This window comes from Camelus dromedarius, chromosome 9 (assembly GCF_036321535.1).
Source record: "Camelus dromedarius isolate mCamDro1 chromosome 9, mCamDro1.pat, whole genome shotgun sequence".
Lineage (NCBI taxonomy): Eukaryota > Metazoa > Chordata > Mammalia > Artiodactyla > Camelidae > Camelus > Camelus dromedarius.
This window is the reverse complement of record NC_087444.1, coordinates 67891746-67912110: the sequence shown is the minus strand read 5'-3', so window position 1 is coordinate 67912110 and position 20365 is coordinate 67891746. Positions and strand designations below refer to the sequence as shown.

The following is a 20365-nucleotide window of genomic DNA, read 5'->3' as shown; positions in this document are numbered from 1 at the left end:
GGGTCAAGGTTCTCTGAGATCTGTGGAGCTGAGTGGAGGAGCCTTTTAATGGTTCTGGAAATCTCTAAATGGTCTGGGGGCTCCCTGGGATACATCTGGGATCTCCAGGATCGTCTGGTACTTTGGGGTGTCTGAAGAGTCCATGGAAAAGATCTGGTGACCCTGAGATGCATCTGGGGTCCCAGATTGTGTCTGAACCCCTCCTCTGGCCAGTCTGGATACCCTGGCTATATTTGAGCACCACTAGAATGTAAACCCCACCAGGACAGGACATTTCTGCCTGTTTTGTTTGCTTGTTTGTTTGCTATATTCCCAGCGCCTAAAAAGGACTTAGCATATAGTAAATGCTTGATAAATATTTGTTGTACGAATAAATGGGTGTATCTGGGGCCCCTGGGTATGGGACTAAGTCCTCTCAGGCAGATCTGAGCCCCCTGAGTTATACAAGAGCATTACAAGAATGTTGATTCACAAGAGCTTGGTGTCTCCAGCCTAGAATGCTGCTGTCACATAGGAGGAGCCCAGAGCTATTTGTCAGACAAATGAATAAAAGAAAGACGAAGCATGTCGGAAGCCTCTTGGGGTGAGTCTGGGGTCCTGGCCATGTTCAGAGTCCTTAAAAGCTCTCCTGTCACACATGTGAACACTCTCTAGCCCAAGTGTGTCTGGGTCCCTGGAGTGGATTAGAGATCTCCAGAGATTTAGGGATACATCCAAAGTCTCCCTGGGTATGCCCGAGAGACCCCAGGCCTCTCTAAGTAATGTCCAAGACCCTGTGAGGTGCACTTGAGGCCCCTGGAGTGTCCTGTGGGCTCCTTGATGTGGATCTGGGCTCCCTGAGATGGGTTTGAAGCCCCATGGGTGGGTCTGGGGTCCCTGGGGTGTTGTCTGGGGTCCCTGGACGTGGGTCTGTGGTCCAGTGAGATGGGCCTAGGGTCCCCTGAGGTGGGTCTGGGGTCCCCTGACGTGTTATCTGAGGATGCCTGGGCTGAGTCTGGGTCCCCCGGAGGTGGGTCTGGGCCTGCTGAAATGGATTTACAGCAATCTGGGGTGTTATCTGGGGATATTAAGGTAGGTCTGGGGTCTCCTGGGGTGTTGTCTGGAGTCCTGGGGTAGTGGGGAGGGGCAGTGAGTTGAATCCAGACCCCTGAGGGCTTGCAGTACAGGCCCCACCCCTGCACGCCCGGGCTGGCCCTGACCGGTTCTCCTCCGGGATGTGCAGCGCCATCATGGTCAGCGGCTCCTGGCACTGCACGGCCCAGCCCAGCCGCTCGCCGGCCCGCCGCGTCTCCACCTGCAGGAAGTGGTTGGGCATGCGGCTCCAGGAGATGGGCATCAGCATCTGCACCTCGAGGCGCGGCGGGCACTGCGGGGCCGGGTTCCTGCCCTCGCTCAGAAACATGGCGGCTGACAGCGGCATGATGTTCTGGGGGCACAGAGGTGTGCACAGCTCAGCATTCCTTGCCTCTCCCTCCACTCTGCTTCCAGGGAGACCTCCCGGATTGCCCTCCCCCGTCCCGCCCCGCTGCAGCTGCTCTGCCCGCCAGACCTCTGGCACCTCCTTCCTCAGGCGGCCGCATCACTGCGCTCTTACCTTCTGCTTCCCCAGCTCAAACTGGATGACGTTCTGGTGCGTGGGCAGGACAAAGACGGCAGGAAACAGTTTTGTGTTGGGTTCCACCTGTCAAGAGAGAAGGGGGCAGGGTGAGGAAGAGGGTGAACCCGAGGTGCTGTTGACTCTGGATTGGAACTCTGGGGCTGATTGCCCCAGCTTGATCCTGCTGGTTTCTACAGATCCAGACTCACACTGGAGGCTCCACAATGGCCCTGAGGTAGCTCACGGGCTGCACCACCTCTGATCCAGCCAGACCAACCTCCTCCAACTCCCTCAGGACAACCTGTCATCTGGGTCTTTGGGCACATCATGCCCACCCCACCCCACCCCCACCACGAATACTATCTCTGTTTCTCTCCCAAGCATGCTCATTCATCGAAGCACAAAATCATCCTCTGACTGTGCCCTTCCCGCCAGCCCTTCCAATCTTCGCAGAGGAACCCACCCAGCCTCCACCACAAACAAACATCACTATCTGTGGAGCAGTCTTGTCAAACCTGAATCTAATTGCACATCTGGACCCACCTCCCAGTTTACAGGAAATACAGGGGACAGAGGAAAGTGTTCAAATGACACTGTAGGGATGCATCAGTCTGCTTCAGACTGTGGGAAACTAGGCCAGCCCTCTTCAGATGGTAGTGTGCACATGAGTCCCCTGGGATTTGTTAAAATTTGGATTCTGATTGGGCAGGTCTGGGGAGGAGCCTGAGAGTCTGTATTTCTGACCAGCTCCCTCCCACTGAGGTGATGCATATCTTGCTGGTCCAGGGACCACATTTTGAGAAGCAAATCTCTACTGGACAGACAGACTGGTTTCTTCAGCAAACACATTTCAAAGAGGAAAATGGAAGGGAAATCTATATGTGAAAAGAAATTCAAGGGACATAGCAACCAAAAATATATCACCTTATTTAGATTCCAATTCAAACAAACTGTAAAAAGACATTTTTGAACTTTGAACAAACAGAGAAGTTTTAACATGGGCTGGGTATTTGAAGATATCTAAGAATGATTGGGTTTGTGATTTTTTTGGATAAGAGTGGTATTGTGGCTATGCTTTTTAAAAGAATCCTTATCTTTTAGAGTTACATACTGAAAAGAGACAAAACCAGATGATATCCAGGATATCCTTCAAAATCATCCAGTGGGTGTGGAAGTGAAGGTGGGTGTGGAGGTAAAGATAAAACAAGGTTGGCTGTGAGTGGGTGCTAGTTGGAGCTGTGTAATGGGAACATGGAGGTTCATCATGCTATTCTATCTTTGTATATTTTTGAAATTCTCCACTTAAAATAGTTTTGTAAAATAAATAAAGTTAAATGGTTAATGGATGGATAGGCAGATATATATGTGATAAATCCAGTGTAGTAAAACATGGATGGTGGATTCGTGGTAGTGGGTATATGGATGTTCACTGTACAGTTTAATTAATTTTGCTGTATGCTTCAAATCTTTTATTCTAAAAATGTTGAAAAGGAAAATCACACCTTAGGATTCTGCCCCATCTTAGAGTATTCCCTGATCAGTGAAAAGGTGGCGACTGGTGTCACCCAGACCAAAAGGGAATATAAACCTCACTCCAAGGTCAAGGTTTTGTTATGTCTCCTCCTTTCTGGGTGTCAGTTCAAATAATGGTTCAACTAGGTGGTCTCCCAGGGACTTCCCAGCCCTGGCCTGACCTAAGGACAGACTAGGGGCTGTTTTCGTCCTGTCTTTCTGGGGTCTGTCCTCAGAGGGTGTCTGGGAGGGCTGTCCCCAGATGCTGGGACATGAGGATACTATTGCTAAGCTGCAGAGGGCTGGGCTTACCTGGAAAAAGGTGTTGCTCTCTTTGCCATTGGCAGTAAAGGTCATCAGGCCAGTGGCCAAGTCCACCAGGCAGCCAATGACAAGGTCCGTGTGGCTGATCCGGCCCTGCTGCCCGGGACTGACGAAGTCTCCACCCCACACCATGTAGCAGTTGCTGCACTTGAGGCTGGAGGACACAGGAGTGGTCAGTGCTCAGATCCTTGGCTGAGGCACCCTGGACCCTGGACACCAGCTTCCCTGAGCTCCAGGAATCCCATGACTTCAGAACCCCATCCCCAAACACCCACCACCCTCAGACTTGAGTGCTGAAACCCCTCACCCCAGACTCTGAGCCCCAAGGAGCTAGAATTCTTAGAAATTGGTGGAGGGTGGTGGCGGGGGATGGGTGGTTCCTGAAGGAGGAGAAGGAAGGGGAGCAGGAGGAGAAGACAGAGAAAGGAGGTAATGTAGAAAGAGGATGGCTGGATAGAAGAGGAGGAGAAAATGGAAAAGAAGAAATGGGGTAAAAAAAAAAAAAAAGAAGAGGAGGGAAAACACAGAGCAAGACCCATTGGAGGAAGATGAACAGAAGGTGGGTGGGGAAGGAGAAGGAAACGCCCAGCGCGGACCTCCCACTCCCACAGCCCCACCCCTCCCAGCACCTGCTGTGGATGTTGCCTTGCTCGTCACCCATGGTCACTGTCACCGCCCGGACTTTGCTGAGGTCGAAGTTCATGTCGTGTTGATGGTAGTCGGGGGTGACCCAGCCCACCCACACGCAGCTGGGCTCCTGGCCAGCGAAGACCCTCACAGAGTAATAGTACTGGAGAGGCAAAGCGGGGACCAGTGGTCAGTGGGCATCCCTAGGATTCTAAGTTGGTTTCTATGGATTCACAGCATCCTCTGGAAGTTTAACAAGAAGCTGCCAGATTTGAGACCCCCTGGGTCTGTGTCCCTCTGTTTCTGTGTCTACTGATGGAGTATTTAGTATTTCTAGATTCAGGAATCCTTGGGGACTATTTTGTGATACCTCCAAATTTGAGTCCTTCCCCTAACAAATAGCTCACTTAATCCTTAATCACTTAATCCTTACAATCACTGTCAAGTGAATAGTTTTTATCTCCATTTTACAAATGGGGAAACCATAGTGCTTTTACAGAAGAGAAGACATAGAATGGCGAAGTGACACCCAGGTAGCCCGTGATCCTAACCACTAGGCTGCTTGTCGCAGAAAATAGTCCAGATTTGAGGGATCCCCAAACTATATTGGAATAATTGTGAATTTTGGTTTCCAGGAATATACTTGAATAGCTATTAAATTAGGGGGGTATTGAGTTTATTTGGGTGACCCAAATATTAGGGTCCCGAGTCTAGGTTGGTTTATTCCCTGGATTCGGTGATCCCTGGGAGTTATATCAGTGTGCCTCATGGCTTCATTGTGTTCCCTGCAATTTTTAGGTCCCTAGCTATGTGGATTTAGGGATTCAAAGGGTTAAATCAGTGTGTGCTATATTATGTGGTCTCCAGTGTATACTGGGGTGTCCCTATGAAGGGCAATTACTGGAGATTACAGCATGAAATTTGGAAATCTGGAAGGCTCCACAGTTGAGGGTCCCCCATTCGCACCGTGGTGGTGTTGAGGATGATCTCAGGGTCATCACGGTCGTCCGCAGGCACCACCTCGTGAGGCAGTCGGGGCAGAGTCGGGGTGGCTGGTGGCTGGGTCATCATGGCGGCCTTCTTGGCCTTGAATAAGAACCTGGTGGTGGGAAGGAGAGGCTGTTATGAGAACCACTCTGAAGGCCAGCCCCCTGGCCCTGCCACCACAACATTCATGCCCCCCACATCCGTCCTAACTGTGCTCCATTTCTGATACCCATGGCCTCCTGTCCTGAGGGCTGGAATTCCCAACTGTGCCAGCATAGCCCATCCCGGAGGAGCTCTGTGCTTTCAGATGCTGGGCCACCCAAACTTAAAGGTGCCTCTGGGAACATGAAGGTTCCCTTTGGCACATACAGTGGCCCCCCAAGTCAGCATTTCTCATATGGGTGCTAAAGGCATTTGGGAACGGACAGTTCTTCGTCGTGTGGCACTGTCTTGTACACTCAAGGCATGTAGAGTCCCCAGCAAGCAGCACCTCCCCCCAAAACTGAAGACCAAAAATCTTCCATCATTTCCAAACATCTCTTGCCAAGAGACACAGAACTACATCCCACTGAAATCCACAGTAGGGGGAAAGCAGATTTCATTTCAATTCAAGTTTAATGCCCTTTGAGGGTCTCCCTTGAAGTAAGCTTTTGGGGGGTACATTTGAGACACAGAAATGACTCCAATTTAGAAGACCAGTGATGTTCACTGGGATGCCTTGGGATATAGTCAACTTCCCCAAGATTCTGAGGTCCCCTTTAGTGTTCACAGCTAGTGAAAAGTTTTGGGTCCCACTGGGTACAGCAAGGACAGTGGAGTTCTCTGTAGACACGGGAGCACCCCAATTTTACATTCTCAGGGAAATTAGAGCATCCCAGGGAAATAGTGGCATTCACTTGAGACATAATGGGATCCCTCAATAATATATGGGGCCACTTTGGGATCCAGTGGGGTTTCTCGAGTTATTGAGGTTGCCTAGTTGGCAGTCCCAGGACAGACCCCAAACCACATCCTGCCCCACCCTTGACTCACCCTCTCTTCTTGTTCTTCTCTGTGGTAGCGTCCTTCTCATTCTCTGCCCTGGGAGGCTGGGCCTCTACCCCAGCCTGGGTGGTGGCCCCGGGTGCCCCCTCCTTGACAGACCCTTCTTTGCCCCCCTCAGCCTCGCCCCAGCGCCCAGCTGAGCGGCGCAGGTTCTCATAGTCAGGGTCAGGTTCTGCTGCCCGGGCCTCATCCTCGGCTGGGGGCTGCAGGCCAGGCGGGGCCAGGGGGGTGGCCCCTGCGGTGCAGCGGAAGTGCTGGTGGAACTGGACTGGAAGGCTCAGCCGGAGAAAGATCATCTCTACCAGGCTGTTCTGGGAGCCCCAGGTGCGGTGGGTGAGGCGCAGGCAGGGGGGCGTATCCACAGTGCCGTCCACACGAGCCACCTGGGGAGTGGGAGGCACAGTCAGGAGGGTCAGCTGGACCATTGGTCCTAAACCTTAGGCCTTAGAGTCACCATTAGGCCTTAGAGCACTGTATAAGAATTAGCCAAAGACTCACTCCTCTAGGTGGATGAGCTCCCATGGGACACAGCTTGGCCATGGGGTGCATGCAGCTCTCTGTCAATCTTTGTCTGGGTACCTTTGTACAGTGGGAAGCCCTGGTCAGAGACTGGAATCACTTGGGGAGCTTTCAAACCTACCTGTGCACAGGTCTCATTCCAGAACAGGTCACCCACCCACCATCCATCCATCCAACCACCTATTCCACAAGTATTTACCAAGAACCTACTATGTGCCAAACACTGTTCCAAGTTCTGGGAACACATCAGTGAACATAACGAATGCTCTGCCCTCCTGGTATCTTGGGGAGAACTCTTGGGGATAGCAGCCCAAAAGGGTCAGAGTTTTGTAAAGCTTCCCCAGTTGAATTTTTGCTAAACTTGCTGTTTGTGGAAATATAACACTCAGAAGAATGCACACCTCATAAGTGCACAGCCTGACGAGGTTTTGGATTGACCACACTTGTGTACACAGCACCCAGATAGAGAAACAGAATGCACTCAGTCTCCCTGGGGATGCCCTTGGTGCCCATTTAGTCACTACCCTCTCAAAGACAGTGATGGATTTTGGCCTAAATAAGGGGCAGGAGCTGACAGAGGGACAGACGGCTGGACTGTGCACTCCAAAGACTGACTCTCATGTCTTCTGGAGACTCCCATAACAACTGAAGTGGCTTCCTTTCCTTGATGCCCTGCTTCAAGTTGACCTCCTCAAGGACCAATTGCCAAGACAGACCCCTGTGCTCCTCGCTAGCCAGTGACTTCACCCTAAAACTGTGCAACCAAGATTCGCTGTTCCCAGACTGTCTACAGGGTCTTTTTCCCTCCTCTCTCTCTTAAAATCCTCTCTCTCTTATAAATTTGTTTGCCTCTGCTCCTTTACAAGTGTACTGACCATCTCCCGCCTGTGATTTGTATGCAAAGCAACTAAAAGTCTGAGTTATTCTTTCACAGTAACATCCTCTTGACTTAACACACCACAGAGTAGCTTTGCCTATTCTTGAACTTTCTATGAATGAAATCCTACAGTATCCTCTTTCGTGTCTGGCTTCGTTCCCTCAACGTTATGTCTGTGAGATTCGTCCATGTGGTTGTGTGTAGGTTAGTTTATTCATTCCTACTGCTGTCCAGCATTCTGTTCTTCGGGTGGAGAACACCATCTGGCAGTGACAGGGATTGGGAGGTTCACGTCTACTCCACAACCTCTCCCACCCCAAGCACCTCTCTGGTGCTTGTGCCTCCAATCTCGCCTCCTACAATCCACTGTCCAATAACGACCCTTCCTACCACACTTGTCCACATCAAGACTGGACATTCCCCTGTTTAAAACTCTTCCATTTTTACCTAGCCTTAAAATGCCTCCCCATAAGTTATTTATTAATTACAAAGAGAAAAGTAGTGACTTTACGGTGGAGGAATCTGGCAGACTCCACCCAACCAAGTAAGTCACTTTAACCAAAGTTAAGATCATGAGTCATAAGACATAGTGACATGATGTCCAGTCTAATATCCTGTATGAAGCAAGACACAACCTCATTGCTGTGGTTTTCCTGCCAAATATGTGTAACCTGAACCTAATCATGAGAAGACATTAGGCCAACCCAAGCTGAGAAATATTCTGCAAAATAACTGGTCTGTACCCTTCAAAAATGTCAATGCCATGAAAGACAAAGAAAGACTCAGGACCATTCTACATTAAAGATGAATGAGACATAATAACTAACTGTAACATGTAATCCTGGACTGCATTTTGGACCAGAAAAATAAAAAGAGACATTATTGCCACAATGAACAAAATTTGAACGTGTGATTATAAATTAGGTAATATTCTGAATCGATGTTACATTTCCTGATTTTCATAACTGTGCTTCTTTAAGAGCATAGCTTGTTGTGAAGAAATGCATGTTTAAACATTTAGGGATAAAGAGACATGATGTCTCCAACTTCTTCAAATAATTTAGAAAAGAGAAAGAGATTATGTGGGAAGGATCTGAACGATGGGTTAACTGAGGCTCAGGAGGAGACAGTCACATCCCCAAGATCACACAGCAGGTAAGAGGCCAACCCCAGGTCTGTCTGATTCTAAAACACCAGCTGATGCTCAGCCATGTGAAATCCCAGTTCTTCCCAGGTTGGGAAAAGGACTATCACTTTGGTCTTTTTGGTTTTTTTATCGTCAGTGTCTGACCTTGAATTTAACCTTGGGAAAGAAAGACACTATAGGCTAAAAATTAGGATACTCAGATTAATGAAGAATTACTAAAGATAAATAAACACACACACACACAGAGATAACTATTAGTAATAAGGTGTCAAAATGTACCCAAAGACTTATATTTCTTTAAACCTTTTGTAGGATCAGATAGTCATAAGGGCTGGAAATTTCCACTCGGGTCACTTAATCCAGCTTCTCTTTTCTCCCTTCCCCAATTTTAGAGGCAAGGTACCAGGAGCTCAGAAAGGTGCAGTTTGCCAAGGTTATGCCCAACAAGGTAGGCTTGGGAGCCCATTATCCTGACACCTACTTCTACATGGTTTATGGGTTAACATAGAAATAAAAGAGAAGCCCAGGGAAGAGAATCATGGGGGAAATGAGAGTTGGGGGCAGATCAGGGGGGACTGAGTGGGGTCGGTTCTCACCTCATAGTGGGGGTGCTCAAGGGGCACAGCCTCAAACTGGGGAAGGCTTTTGCTGAACCAGGTGGTAACTGGGCGCTGCATGTTGATGGCGAATGGCTCAAAACCTTCCTGGAGGCCGCAGATGGCAAAGAACCGCAGGGAGCTCACATCCTGACCCAGGTTCAGGTGACCCACTTGGCCAGGTCCCAAGCTGCAGACGGGCAGGAAGCCTGGAGGGAAGGGATGGGTGGACAGGGGTGAGGGTAGGTGAGCAGGGCAGGGGTAGCTATGAGGAGGAAGTACTGTGGAAAGAAGGGACAGAAGAGTGGGAGGCTGGAGGGACAGAGTGGGGTCAGGTGAGGTGGAAGAAAACCAGAAAGGGGCCATGAGGCCAGCCCTCACCATCTCCAATTTCAATATCCCGGAATGCTGTCTCAGAGCCTGAATCGGACATGAGGACCTCTCCATTGAGGGTGAAGATAATGGTGTTCTCTGTGAGGTCGATCATGCAGCCCACGACATCGCCCGACTGCCAGGGACGTCCAAATAGTTCACTACCCAGGTGCCAGCGCTGGCCCTGTGAGGAGGCGAGAGGAAGACATGGTGTGGGAGAGACAAACAGAGACATAGAGAGATACAGAAGCAAGGAGAGACATGTAAAGATATACATGCAAGGCATCAGGTCCAGGGCATGTGGAACGGAAGAGGGGTCACCCCCACGGTGTCTCCCATCTTTCCCCACATTTGCATCCAGGATCCTTGGAATGTAAGGGATAGGCATTTATGTTTTCCCTTCCCACCAATCTCTGTATCTCATCCCTTCTGCCTGTGTTCTCTACTGTTCCCATGGCTGGGGCTAGAGTAACACAGACCACCAAAGTGGTGGCAGGACGGGCTGGGGTTGGCAGCAAGTAGCGGGATGGAAAGGAAAAACTAACCTATCACTGTCCCCGGTACACACCCATACACACTCATATGCCCCTATAATAGATCAATGGAAAATGAGATGGATGGATGGATGGGAAGCAGGGTGTATGGCTGGATGGCAGAATGAAATGAAAGCTGAGATGGGTTGATGCAGGGCATGAAGAAAGTGTAGATAGACACATAGATAGGTGGATGGTTAGATGGATGGATGGGTGGATAAATAGATGATGTATGCATGCATTAAGTTATTGGATAGATGAATGCATAGATAAATGAAATCACAAATTGATTAAATAGGTGAATGAAACTAACAAATACATGAAGAGATGGAAACATGGATGGCTAAGTAGATGAGTAGACGGATGGATGAATGGATGAATGGACAGTTGGATAGTTGAATAGAGAGGCAGATGTTGGATGGATATATGCATGGACAGAGAGAGAGAAAAGGATGGATGGATGGGTGGATGAATGGATGGATGAGTGGATGGGTGGTAAGGTAGATGCAAGGATGGGTAGACAGAATGAGGCACAGATAGAGGCAGGGCTGGAGTGTAGGAGCTGTGGGAAGGACCCCAGAGTCTGGCAGAGTGGAGACCAGGGAGCTACCCACGCGGTGCCCATTGAAGACATAGGCCAGCTCATCAGCTCCCAGCTCCACGTCAGGCCGCAGCTCGGGCCTCGCCCAGCCGACTCGCATCTCACCCGTGGTAACTGCCTCGAACTCGAAGTACCAGCGGCCGCTCTGCACCGCGTAGGATTTCTCTGCCCGGAAGATGCGCACCCGATCCCAGCGAGACTGGCTCTCCACCAGACCTACAAGTGGGGCCAGGCAGAGTCAGCGAGGCTGGGTTGCTGGGAGAGACCAGAGAAAGTAAGGGCCTTGGGGGGCTTGGTGTCAGAGGAGGAGAGCTGGGGAATCTCAGGGTAGTCACAGAGAGGTAGGAGCGACGTCCTGAGTGAGACTTTCTCCTCCCCTGTCCTAGCAGTCAGAGCTCTGAGAGGACATACTGACAGAGACACGGAGGGAGAAAGGCACGTCAGTCATGCTCGTAATCTGGAGTTAAGGGTCAAGATTAAGGTTGATGGTAAGAATCAAGGGTGGAGAGCAGGATCCGGGAAAGGGAGTCAGAGTCGGGGTCAAGGAGAGAATAGAAATTGGGGTTGGGGGCAGGGGTTGAGAAATTGAAGGCTGAGGACCACAGTTAGGGTTAGGGGTTGAGGCTTGGATGGGGGTCAGTACAGATCAGGGGTAAAGTTAGAAGAAGGGGTTAGAGGCTCTCTGAGCCCTTGGTTGGGTGGCTCCATGTTGCAGCTATAGTCCAGAGGACAGGGGACAAGGGTCAGAGCAGGGTCAGGAACTGGAGTCAGGGGTCAGGGGGAGCGCTCACCGGGCTCCTGGTCTGGCTGCCCAGGCAGGGCTTGAGTCAGGTCAGGTCAGTGGTCAGGACTGGGTTCAGAATCAGGGACAGAGTGTCAGGATTGGGGGAGGGGGTCAGTGTTGAAGATGTAGCCCATTGAGGGGCTGGATTGGGTCAGAGGTCAGGAGTCAAGGGGCGGGGGCAGGGGCAGGGGCCTGTGGTCAGCACTCACTGGGCTCCTGGTCGGGCGGCTCAATGTTGTAGCCGTAGCCCAGCAGGGTGCGCACGGCCTGGCAAAGGCTGTCCCGGTTGCTGCGCTTGGTGGCCTCGTCCAGCAGGCGGTAGGGCACGAGGCGAGGGTTCCGGCGGGAGGGGATGTCCTGCACAGAGCTGTAGCTCCAGCCCTGGGCCACGCGGTCCCGTGCCCACACGTTGTGGCCATTCTCAGCCAGCCGGTCCACCAGTGTCGTCTGTGCCGGTGTCAGTCTCACGTGGCTCAGGTCCAGCGGCGCCGGCTTGTACCCATTGCTCATCATGTACCTGCCAGTGCGGTGGGGCTCGGTGGGACCAGACGCTCACCTCCACTTCGGGGCTCTGTGCTAGGGGACCCTTGACTTCTGACCCCTGTCCTTAGGATCCCATGATCCTCAGCCCTGGGCTTTGAAATTTCTGACCTTTGATCTCTGACATCAGGGTTCTATAGGACTCCCTTAAATAAGATACTCTGAGATACTTGACCTCTGACCGCAGGATCCTGTGACCCTAGTAAGGGCTTTGACTTCATTGACCTCTGGCCTCTGTGACCCCGTCATCTTGATTTTGGGAGTCTCATCTGTGACCCTGGAACTCTCTAATCCCTAACCTCTAACTTTGAGGCATCTTACCTCTGATCCCAGACCCTGTCATTCCAAACTCCTGGTTTGCAGTCCTTAACCTTTGAACACTGGCCTCTATCCCCAGGACCTCTGATCTCTCACATATATTTCTAAGATCCCTTACGTAAGACTCCTACAATTTCTTACCTCTTTCATTGACCCCTCACCTCTAACTCAGATATGACCTCTCATTTTCCTCAAACTCCGTGGCAGACCCCCACTCACTCCCGCTCTCTCTCTGGAATTCCTAACCCCGCATTCCTGATTCCTAACACCTCCCCAGGACACTCACCACTGACTCCGGTGTCCTGACCCCTGGTCCTATGACCCACACCCAAACCCACAGCCCCTTTGTCTCTGACCTCTGCTTCCCACACCAGCCCTCCACTGCTCCAGCCCTCACCATGACATCCCCAGCCCCCTACTCTATTCCCCAGGTGGGGCCTGGGCCACCCATACTCACGTCTTGGGGAGTTTTGTCTTCTTAAGATTGTCTTCTGCTTTTTCGTCTGCCATGCCCACGTGGCAGCCCAGCGCCAGCAGAGTCCTGGGGCGGGGAGCAGAGTCAGGGGGATGGGGTCCCCTCACATGGCCTCCCTGCCCCCAGCTTCCTGTCCTCTAGCCCAGCTCCTCCCCTCCCCCAGCCCCTGTTGGCTCCATCTCTGGGTCTCCAGATCTCTCCACATCTCTTGCTCTGGTTTTGGGGGCGTCTTGGTCCCCATCTCTCTCTGTCTGGGTGTCTGTCCCTCTGACTCCTGTCTCTCCCTGTCTCTCTGTCTCTGTAACCCTTTGACTGTGTTCATCCTTTTCTGTCTGCTTCTTTCTTTGTCTCTTTCTCTCTCTCTCACTCTTAGAGCATTTTTCTTTACACCTCTGTCTCCCTTTCTTGCCCTCTGTCAGTTTTTGCCTCACAACCCCGCCTCCGTCTCTTTTTCCTCTGTCTTTCTCAGTCTCTGTCTCGCTCTCCTGTCTCTCCTTGACCTCCTGCCCAGGCCCCTGCTCCCTGGCACCCCCCTCACTTGAGTGTCTCCCCCGACATCTGGAGGTTGTAATTCCTCTCAGGCTCCGGCAGGCTGTGGAAGTCCACGAGACACGGGTGCAGCCTCTTATTGTCATCCCGAACCTGGAGAAACCCCAGAGTCAACTCCTCGGTTCCCCTTCCCTCCCCCAACACTCCAGGCCGTAACCCCTGACCTCCCACCCCAAGTTCTGCCACCCCTCCCCCCCACTGCCAGCCCCTCTCCCCTAGTGAGCCATTCTCACTCCCCCACAGCGAGTCAAGCCTCACTCCCTCATGCTGCAGGCAGCCTCCTCACCGGGCCGTAGGTCCAGCCCTGCTCGATGCGAGTCAGCGCCCAGAGTTCATGGATGTTCTCTGCCAGCTTCTCCCGAATACGTTCCAGATGGGGAGGCAGGACAATCTGGAGGCAGGGGATGTTGGTGAGGTCCCCGAGTTCCCTCCAGCCTGTGCCATGATTCCTCTTCCTGAGAACATGTATGAGCCCTGGACAGTCCCCCAACAAACTCTTTTGACCTTTCCTGCCATCCGAGCCCTGCTCCCCATCACCTCGTCTGGCCTCCAGGGTTGATGCCCAGCTGAGTAAGCACTTAGCATGTCACATATATTAATTCGTCTAACCTTCACAATGATGCTAGAGGTAGGTTCTATCATTACCCCCTTTTCCTCACAGGTGAGGGAACTGAGGCACACAGAAGTGAGGCCACAAGCTCACAGTAACATGCTGACGAGTCTCTTAAGAACAACTTATGTCCCCTCCTACAGGGACATGCTTGGAAGGAAGGGAGGAAGCTCAGGTTGGGATAAGAGGAGTGGAAGAGGCCTGGAATAGAAAAGATGCCCAATGAATTGTGGTGGATAAGATCACAGGCTTTGGAATCAGACCGCCTGGGTTCATATCAGCTGTGTGACTTGCACAGGCTGCTTAATCTCTCTGGGCCTCACTTTCTTCAACTGTATATTGGGGGCAGCAATAGTCCTTTCTTTAGGAGGCTATAGTAAAGACTTCCTGAAACTAGGATTCTGCCTCAAGAAATTCCTTTGCCTCCGCTCTGCCTCAGTTTCCCCACCTGTTAACAAACCCCCAGCTTCCAGCTCAGCTCCCCACCTCCCTGACTCCTAAGGGAGTCTGCCTCACTAGGAAACCCTTGCAGGGCAGGTAGTACCTGGACAGTGTCCACGGGGCAGGGCACAAAGTCGGTATGCGACAGGCAGCGGCTCGGGCCCACCAGGTGGGGTCCCCGGGGCCCCTCCCGCCGATACTCCTTGATGGGTTCCAGGTGGAGTCGCTCTCGCGGGAGAACAGCCTCATGGCAAGGGGCATAGCCAGGTGGAGGGAGGAACTTGAATTCGCCATGGCGGCCACCAAGGAGGAACCGCACCCTGGATAGGAGAGTGGAGTCACTACTGGGGGCAGTTTATAGAGGAGAGGCTGTGCTCAGTAGGGGTACAGGAGCAATTCTGGGATCAGTGGAAGGTTCTGGGGAGACCCGAGGTCACTGAGCAGTCATAGGTTCATGAAAGTAATTTAGGAGTCAGGAAAGTCTAAGGTCAAAGAGAATGTCTGACACCAATGAGAATCATTGGAAAACCAAAAAAGGAATGTGGGGTCAGGTCACTGGGGGAGCTAATCTAAGGTCATGGGAAGGTCATTTGGAGGAGGCACTGGGTCAACAGAGCATTTGGAGATACCAGAAGGTTTGGGGGAGACCAAGAAGAAGATCATTAAAGAAGTTACTGAGAGTCTGGAGTAACTTCAAGATAATCATAGTCACCGCTGAATGGTGAGGAAGTCATTCTCAGAGCTCAGGGTCATTGGGAAAAGACTGGGCTATTGAGAGGTCTTTGAAATAACTGTGGTCATTGAGGGGTCACTGGGAGATTGTGGAGCTATTAGAATATCATTGAGAGATGCTGGGGTCACTGAGAAGTTATCAAGCACATGGAGTCATTGGGAGAGTCCAAGATCATTGAAGGGTCGAGGAGCCTTTGTGGTCATTAGAAGATCACTGTCAGAGTCTGGAGTCATTTGGAGGTCATTGGAAAGGCACAGAGTCATTAGGAGAGTCACAGGTCATTTGAGAGGTCATTGGGAGAATCTGGTATTATTAAAAGTTCATTGTGAAATTTGGAGGACACTTAGAGATCACTGGAAGGCCATGGGGTTGGGGAGAAGCTGGAGTCACTCGGAGGGCACTGAGAGTGTCTGGGATCATGTAGAGGCCACCAGGACCTTCATGTAGAGATCTGGCCAGTCAGTTCTGAGGGTAGGCTGCTGGGTCTTGACCCCATAGAAGGCTGTGGAGTGCTTACAGAAGCTGTCTCTGGACAGTCCCAGGTCTGGGAACTGGCAAGGGGGCAGGGGCACGTCCTTACTTGACACCAGCCGAGAAGCTGACAACAGGGAAGAAGAGCCCATCAAGGTTGAAGGCTTCGAAGACACCCTGCACAGGACAACCATTGATGCGGAAGGAGATGGATGGCACGCTGAGGTCCAGGCAGCAGCTGACCACGTCCTCAGGGGCCAGGAGGTGCTGCCCTGGGGAAGTCACCAGGCGTGGTACATGTCCTGCACCAGGTTGACCAGGGAGAAGTCAGAGGACCAATGAAACCAATAGTCTCAAGAAACAAGGGGCAGATATTAGAGGATCCTATGGGGTCTGGATTCTAGAAACCCTAAGGTCAAATGTTCCTTAGAGATTAGGGGCAGGGGTCAAGTTTCCCCAGAGGTTAGGCTCTTGAGAACTGTGGTATAAGAGAATAAAGTTATCCCAAGTTAGGATTCTGGAAGCTTTGGGATCAGAAGTCAAAGAGCAGAGGTCATAATAATCTGGGCAGTTTTCTGAGATCTCTAGGGCAGGGATCAGACATCCTCTGGGGTCAGAGTTCTGGAGGCTAGGAGGAAATAGGTTAGGGCCAAGATTCTGGAAGCTCTAGGGTTAGGGTGCCTGGAAATGAGTGACAAGGGGTCAAAGTTAGCCTGTTTTGGAAGTCAGAATCCCAAGAGCCCCAAAGTGTGTGGTGATAGCCTTAGAAACTTGGGTCAATGGTCAGGGTTGAGGGTCCCCTAGAAGGGTCCAGGTACCTGTCCAGAGATGCAGCCCATCAAAGCCGTAGGAATAGAGGTCATCGCCGACCCCGTTGCCGCCCCAGCCCTCGCCGCCCCCAGGGTAGGGGCTGTAGCCCTCAGTAAGGGCCCAGCCCACCCGCAGGTGGGTGGCCTGAGCGGTCAGGAATGGAGCCACCTCGTCCACCATCACTTCAAAGTACCATTTGTTGTACTGCGTGGAGCCCTCTGCTCGGCCCACAAAGATGTTGGGGCGGATGCTGCAGGAGAGACAGGACAGGAGAGGAGGATGAAGGAGAAATGGAGAGGAGAGCCAGGCTGGTGGGGATAGAGGGGAGAGGGAGAAAGGCAAAGAGAGGCATACACAGGAAAAACAGAAAGGCAGAGACATGGAGACAGAGGGTAAGAGACAAAAAGACACAGAGAGAAAGCGGAGGCAGAGACACACAGAGAGACATCAAAGGACAGAGAAGAGAGAGATGGGAGAGAGACCAGGAAAAGGAAATGGAGGAGAAATAGACACAGACAAAAAGACAAAGACAAAAAAAGCAAACACAGAAAGAAAGAAAGAGAGAGAGAGAGAAAGAGAGAAAGAGAAAGAAAGAAAGAAAGAAAGAAAGAAAGAAAGAAAGAAAGAAAGAAAGAAAGAAAGAAAGAAAGAAAGAAAGAAAGAAAGAAAGAAAGAAAGAAAGAAAGAAAGAAAGAAAGAAAGGGAGGGAGGGAGGGAGGGAGGGAGGGAGGGAGGAAGGAAGGAAGGAAGGAAAAGAAAAAAGAAAGAAAACAAAAGAGAGAAAGAAAGAGAAAGAGAAAGAAAGAAAGAAAGAAAGAAAGAAAGAAAGAAAGAAAGAAAGAAAGAAAGAAAGAAAGAAAGAAAGAAAGAAAGAAAGAAAGGAAGGAAAGAAGGAATGAAGGAAGAGACAGAGGCAGAAATGGAACAAGAGAGAGGACAAGAGGCATGAGGAGCCAGGGGTGAGCTGGGGCAAGAGTGGTCAGCTGTGGGGACCAGTGTTAAGTCCTGGGGTGGAAGATGGGCAGAGGCCCATCCACCTGGGTATGGAATCTGAGTCAGGGAGAGGGGTTGAGAGGTTCTGAGTTCTGGGGTCAGGGGTTAGGCGACAGACCTGGTGACATAGTTGATGAGGTTTGTCTGCAGCAGAAGCTCGCGGCCAGGGAGCAAGTTCTCAGTAATGAGATCTTGGTTGGAGCGCACGGCCACTCCGTTGCACACACACAGGGAGCACAGCACATCCAGCACCTGCAGGTCAAGGTCAGAGGTCAGGGTGTTAGGACATCAGGGGAGGGGGTTCTAGGGTGGAAGGCCCAGAGTGGAAAACCAGAAGGATGATGTGCCAGGATGGGAAATGGAGATTTTGACTGAGACGAGGTGGTGAAAGTGTGGGCTCAGAGATCACAGAGAGGTCAGGGTCAAAGAGAAAGGTCAGGCGAGAGGCTGGCAGCCATATGAGTTGGGAGAAGGCATCAGCATTGGAAGAAGGGAGAGACTGGAGTAAAAGGTGAGAGATCAGAGGGAAGAGTGAAAGAGTCAGTCAGTGAGCGAGAACAGGGATCAGGATGAGGCTTTAGATCAGTGAGGGTTGCAAACTTGTGTCTTCAGGAGCCAGTCGGATAATGGAAATACATGAGATGGTTAGAAATAATTCAATGGGAACCAGTAAGACCTGTGGCAAACTGGAAGGTGTGTGTGCAGCCCACCTAAAGTCTACAAAATTAGAAATTAAAAAAAAACTTCAGAGATCTAATGGAGCACCTTCTGTAGCCCCGAATCCATTTAAGAACCATGAGTCTGAGACCTTTGTGTTGAGATGAAAGTGTGTGGCAGAGGAGTCCAGGTAAGAGATAAGACAGGGACGGGGCAGGGGGACAATCTGAGGGCCACGGGGAAAGGTCAGTGTTCAGAATTCAGGGGAAGAGAGGTCAGGGATGAGGGGTCAACCTTGTGGTTCCTCCCATGCTTGTCCAGGAGGGAGATGACGGACTTGATGTGGTTCTCTTGGATGATGTTCAGGACCTCAGGACTCTCAATCAGGACACAGTACAGCACCTCCAGGATCCCTGCACAGGGATCAGGGTGAGAGGTGAGGTGGCTGCAGCCCTCCTCTACCCTCAAACCTCCATCCCCTCCCCCTGGGTTCTCCTACCAGAGGAGGCTTCCAGCCGATCCAGCTTGCTAACCAACCAATCCAAGTTGTTGGAGAAGAGGGCACAGTTGGCACGATTTCCACGGATCAGAGAGGCTGAGGGCGGAAAGAGGGGTCAGATCCAACAGAACTGGGAATGTGGGGTGCTCTGAGAGGTCAAGACTGGGGCCCCTTACCCAGGATTTCATAGAGCAGGTTCACAATCTCTTTCCAGGACTCGGCTGCCTCCTCCCCTGCAAATTCCGCAAAGTGGGCGGCAGTGGTGTAGACATTCAGGCGGTCAATGCAATTCAGGATCAGGGAGAGCATCCCCTGGGGTAGGGAAAACAGGGGGGTCATCACAGGAATCCCACGCCCCTACCTTCTTTGCCTTTCTTGGATTTGCTAATTCACATTCCTTCAACAGCTATTGACTGTGTTTTTCCCAGATCTACACCGGCGCGGTCAGCTCCACGTCCCCTTTCACTCCCAATCTCCCGCCTCTCCTCGAAGCCCCGCCCATCAACCCAGTCCGGATTCTCTTCAAGGCCCCGCCCTCTCATGTGTCCCCGCCGACCCACCGCCCCTCCCTGTTCACACAGGCCGGGTCCTTCCTTCCTAGCGCCCCTCCACCTGTCCCGCCCCCTCTCAGACCACTGCTACCCCAGGTCCCGCAGGTCCCGCCCCTCCCACAGGCCCCGCCCCCCGCGCCCACAGACCCCGCCCTCCCGGGCCCGGGCTTCACCTCCTCCTGGAAGAGGCTCTGTCGGTTACGCAGGCTGCGCAGCTTGCTCTGCTTCTCCTCGTGCTGCAGCTCCTCGGAGGGCGGCTCGAAGTAGCCGATGAGGTCCTGCAGGCTCAGGATGACCCCCTCGAGGGGCAGCGTTGTGCCTGCCGGCGACCCGGAGCCCCGCGGTTTCCCGCTGAAGCTGTCCAGGCCCCTGCGGGGACCGCGCACTTGTCAGCAGGGGATCTGGAGCTCTATCTACCGGTGAGTCTCTCGCGAGTACCATCCCCACCCGGTCCCTGCAGGACTCCCACAGACACCCCTGTTTAACAGAGGGGGAGACTGAGGTGCAGAGAGAGAAGGGCATGGCCCGAGGCCACACAGTGGCCAAGGGCAGAGCTGGGACTGGGACACGCGTCTGTGTCAGGACAGGGGGACAAGCAAGCAGAGGTCAGGGCTAGGGAGGTCCAGGGTGGAGGGTCTGGGTGTCGGGGGGGGGGGGGCGGTGGTGAAATTAGGTGTGATCAGAGATGTGAAGTCAAAGGCATGGTTGCTGGGGTCAGAATAGGGGTCAAGTGTAGAGAGGTCAGGAGTTTGTGTATGTTAGACAGAGGGGTGGATGTCAGAGGTGGAGATGAAAGGGTCAGGTGCACGAACACCAGGAGCATGGGGGTCAAGGTGTGGCACCCGGGGCAGAGCAGGCAGGTGGCTTACTTGATGAACTGGTTGTACAGGCCTGCAGTGCTATAGATCATGCGGGCAGCCTGGGACTCCTCCTGCTGGCAGCGAGTCAGTGACAGCGCATCGTCCATGTGGCCTTCCTGGTGCAGCATGGCCTGGCAGCAGTGGGACAGAGAAGTCAGGAGGAGGTCCAGCCACGCAGGGCCATGCTCCCCAGACCTCCATCCAGACTCTAGCTCCCAAGTTGCCCCCAACCTCCACTGAATTTCTCTGCCAGCCCCTCTCCTCCTATCCTTCCTCAATTGTCTCTGCCTTTCATTCTCAGTCTCTTTCTATCCCTTCCCCTCTCTGTCTCTGTCTCT

At 52.1% G+C, this 20365-nt stretch overlaps 1 protein-coding gene across 2 annotated transcripts in view; it reads right to left on the bottom strand.

Moving 5' to 3' along the window:
• The window catches only part of RYR1 (ryanodine receptor 1), a 106313-nt gene that overhangs the window by 73525 nt on the left and 12423 nt on the right, over positions 1 to 20365 (bottom strand). For both annotated transcript variants that reach the window (XM_064489299.1, XM_064489300.1), the window contains exons 12-33: positions 20037 to 20158; positions 19341 to 19536; positions 18793 to 18928; positions 18617 to 18712; positions 18412 to 18530; positions 17579 to 17712; positions 16476 to 16717; positions 15767 to 15959; positions 14557 to 14773; positions 13689 to 13793; positions 13392 to 13495; positions 12836 to 12919; positions 11730 to 12037; positions 10750 to 10952; positions 9612 to 9786; positions 9231 to 9439; positions 6080 to 6474; positions 5027 to 5159; positions 4063 to 4223; positions 3422 to 3587; positions 1595 to 1681; positions 1200 to 1426 (exon numbers count right to left, since the gene is read on the bottom strand). In XM_064489299.1, the coding sequence (XP_064345369.1) occupies positions 1200 to 1426; positions 1595 to 1681; positions 3422 to 3587; positions 4063 to 4223; positions 5027 to 5159; positions 6080 to 6474; positions 9231 to 9439; positions 9612 to 9786; positions 10750 to 10952; positions 11730 to 12037; positions 12836 to 12919; positions 13392 to 13495; positions 13689 to 13793; positions 14557 to 14773; positions 15767 to 15959; positions 16476 to 16717; positions 17579 to 17712; positions 18412 to 18530; positions 18617 to 18712; positions 18793 to 18928; positions 19341 to 19536; positions 20037 to 20158 (3812 nt within the window). The remainder of the gene's footprint in view (positions 1 to 1199; positions 1427 to 1594; positions 1682 to 3421; positions 3588 to 4062; positions 4224 to 5026; positions 5160 to 6079; positions 6475 to 9230; positions 9440 to 9611; positions 9787 to 10749; positions 10953 to 11729; positions 12038 to 12835; positions 12920 to 13391; positions 13496 to 13688; positions 13794 to 14556; positions 14774 to 15766; positions 15960 to 16475; positions 16718 to 17578; positions 17713 to 18411; positions 18531 to 18616; positions 18713 to 18792; positions 18929 to 19340; positions 19537 to 20036; positions 20159 to 20365) is intronic.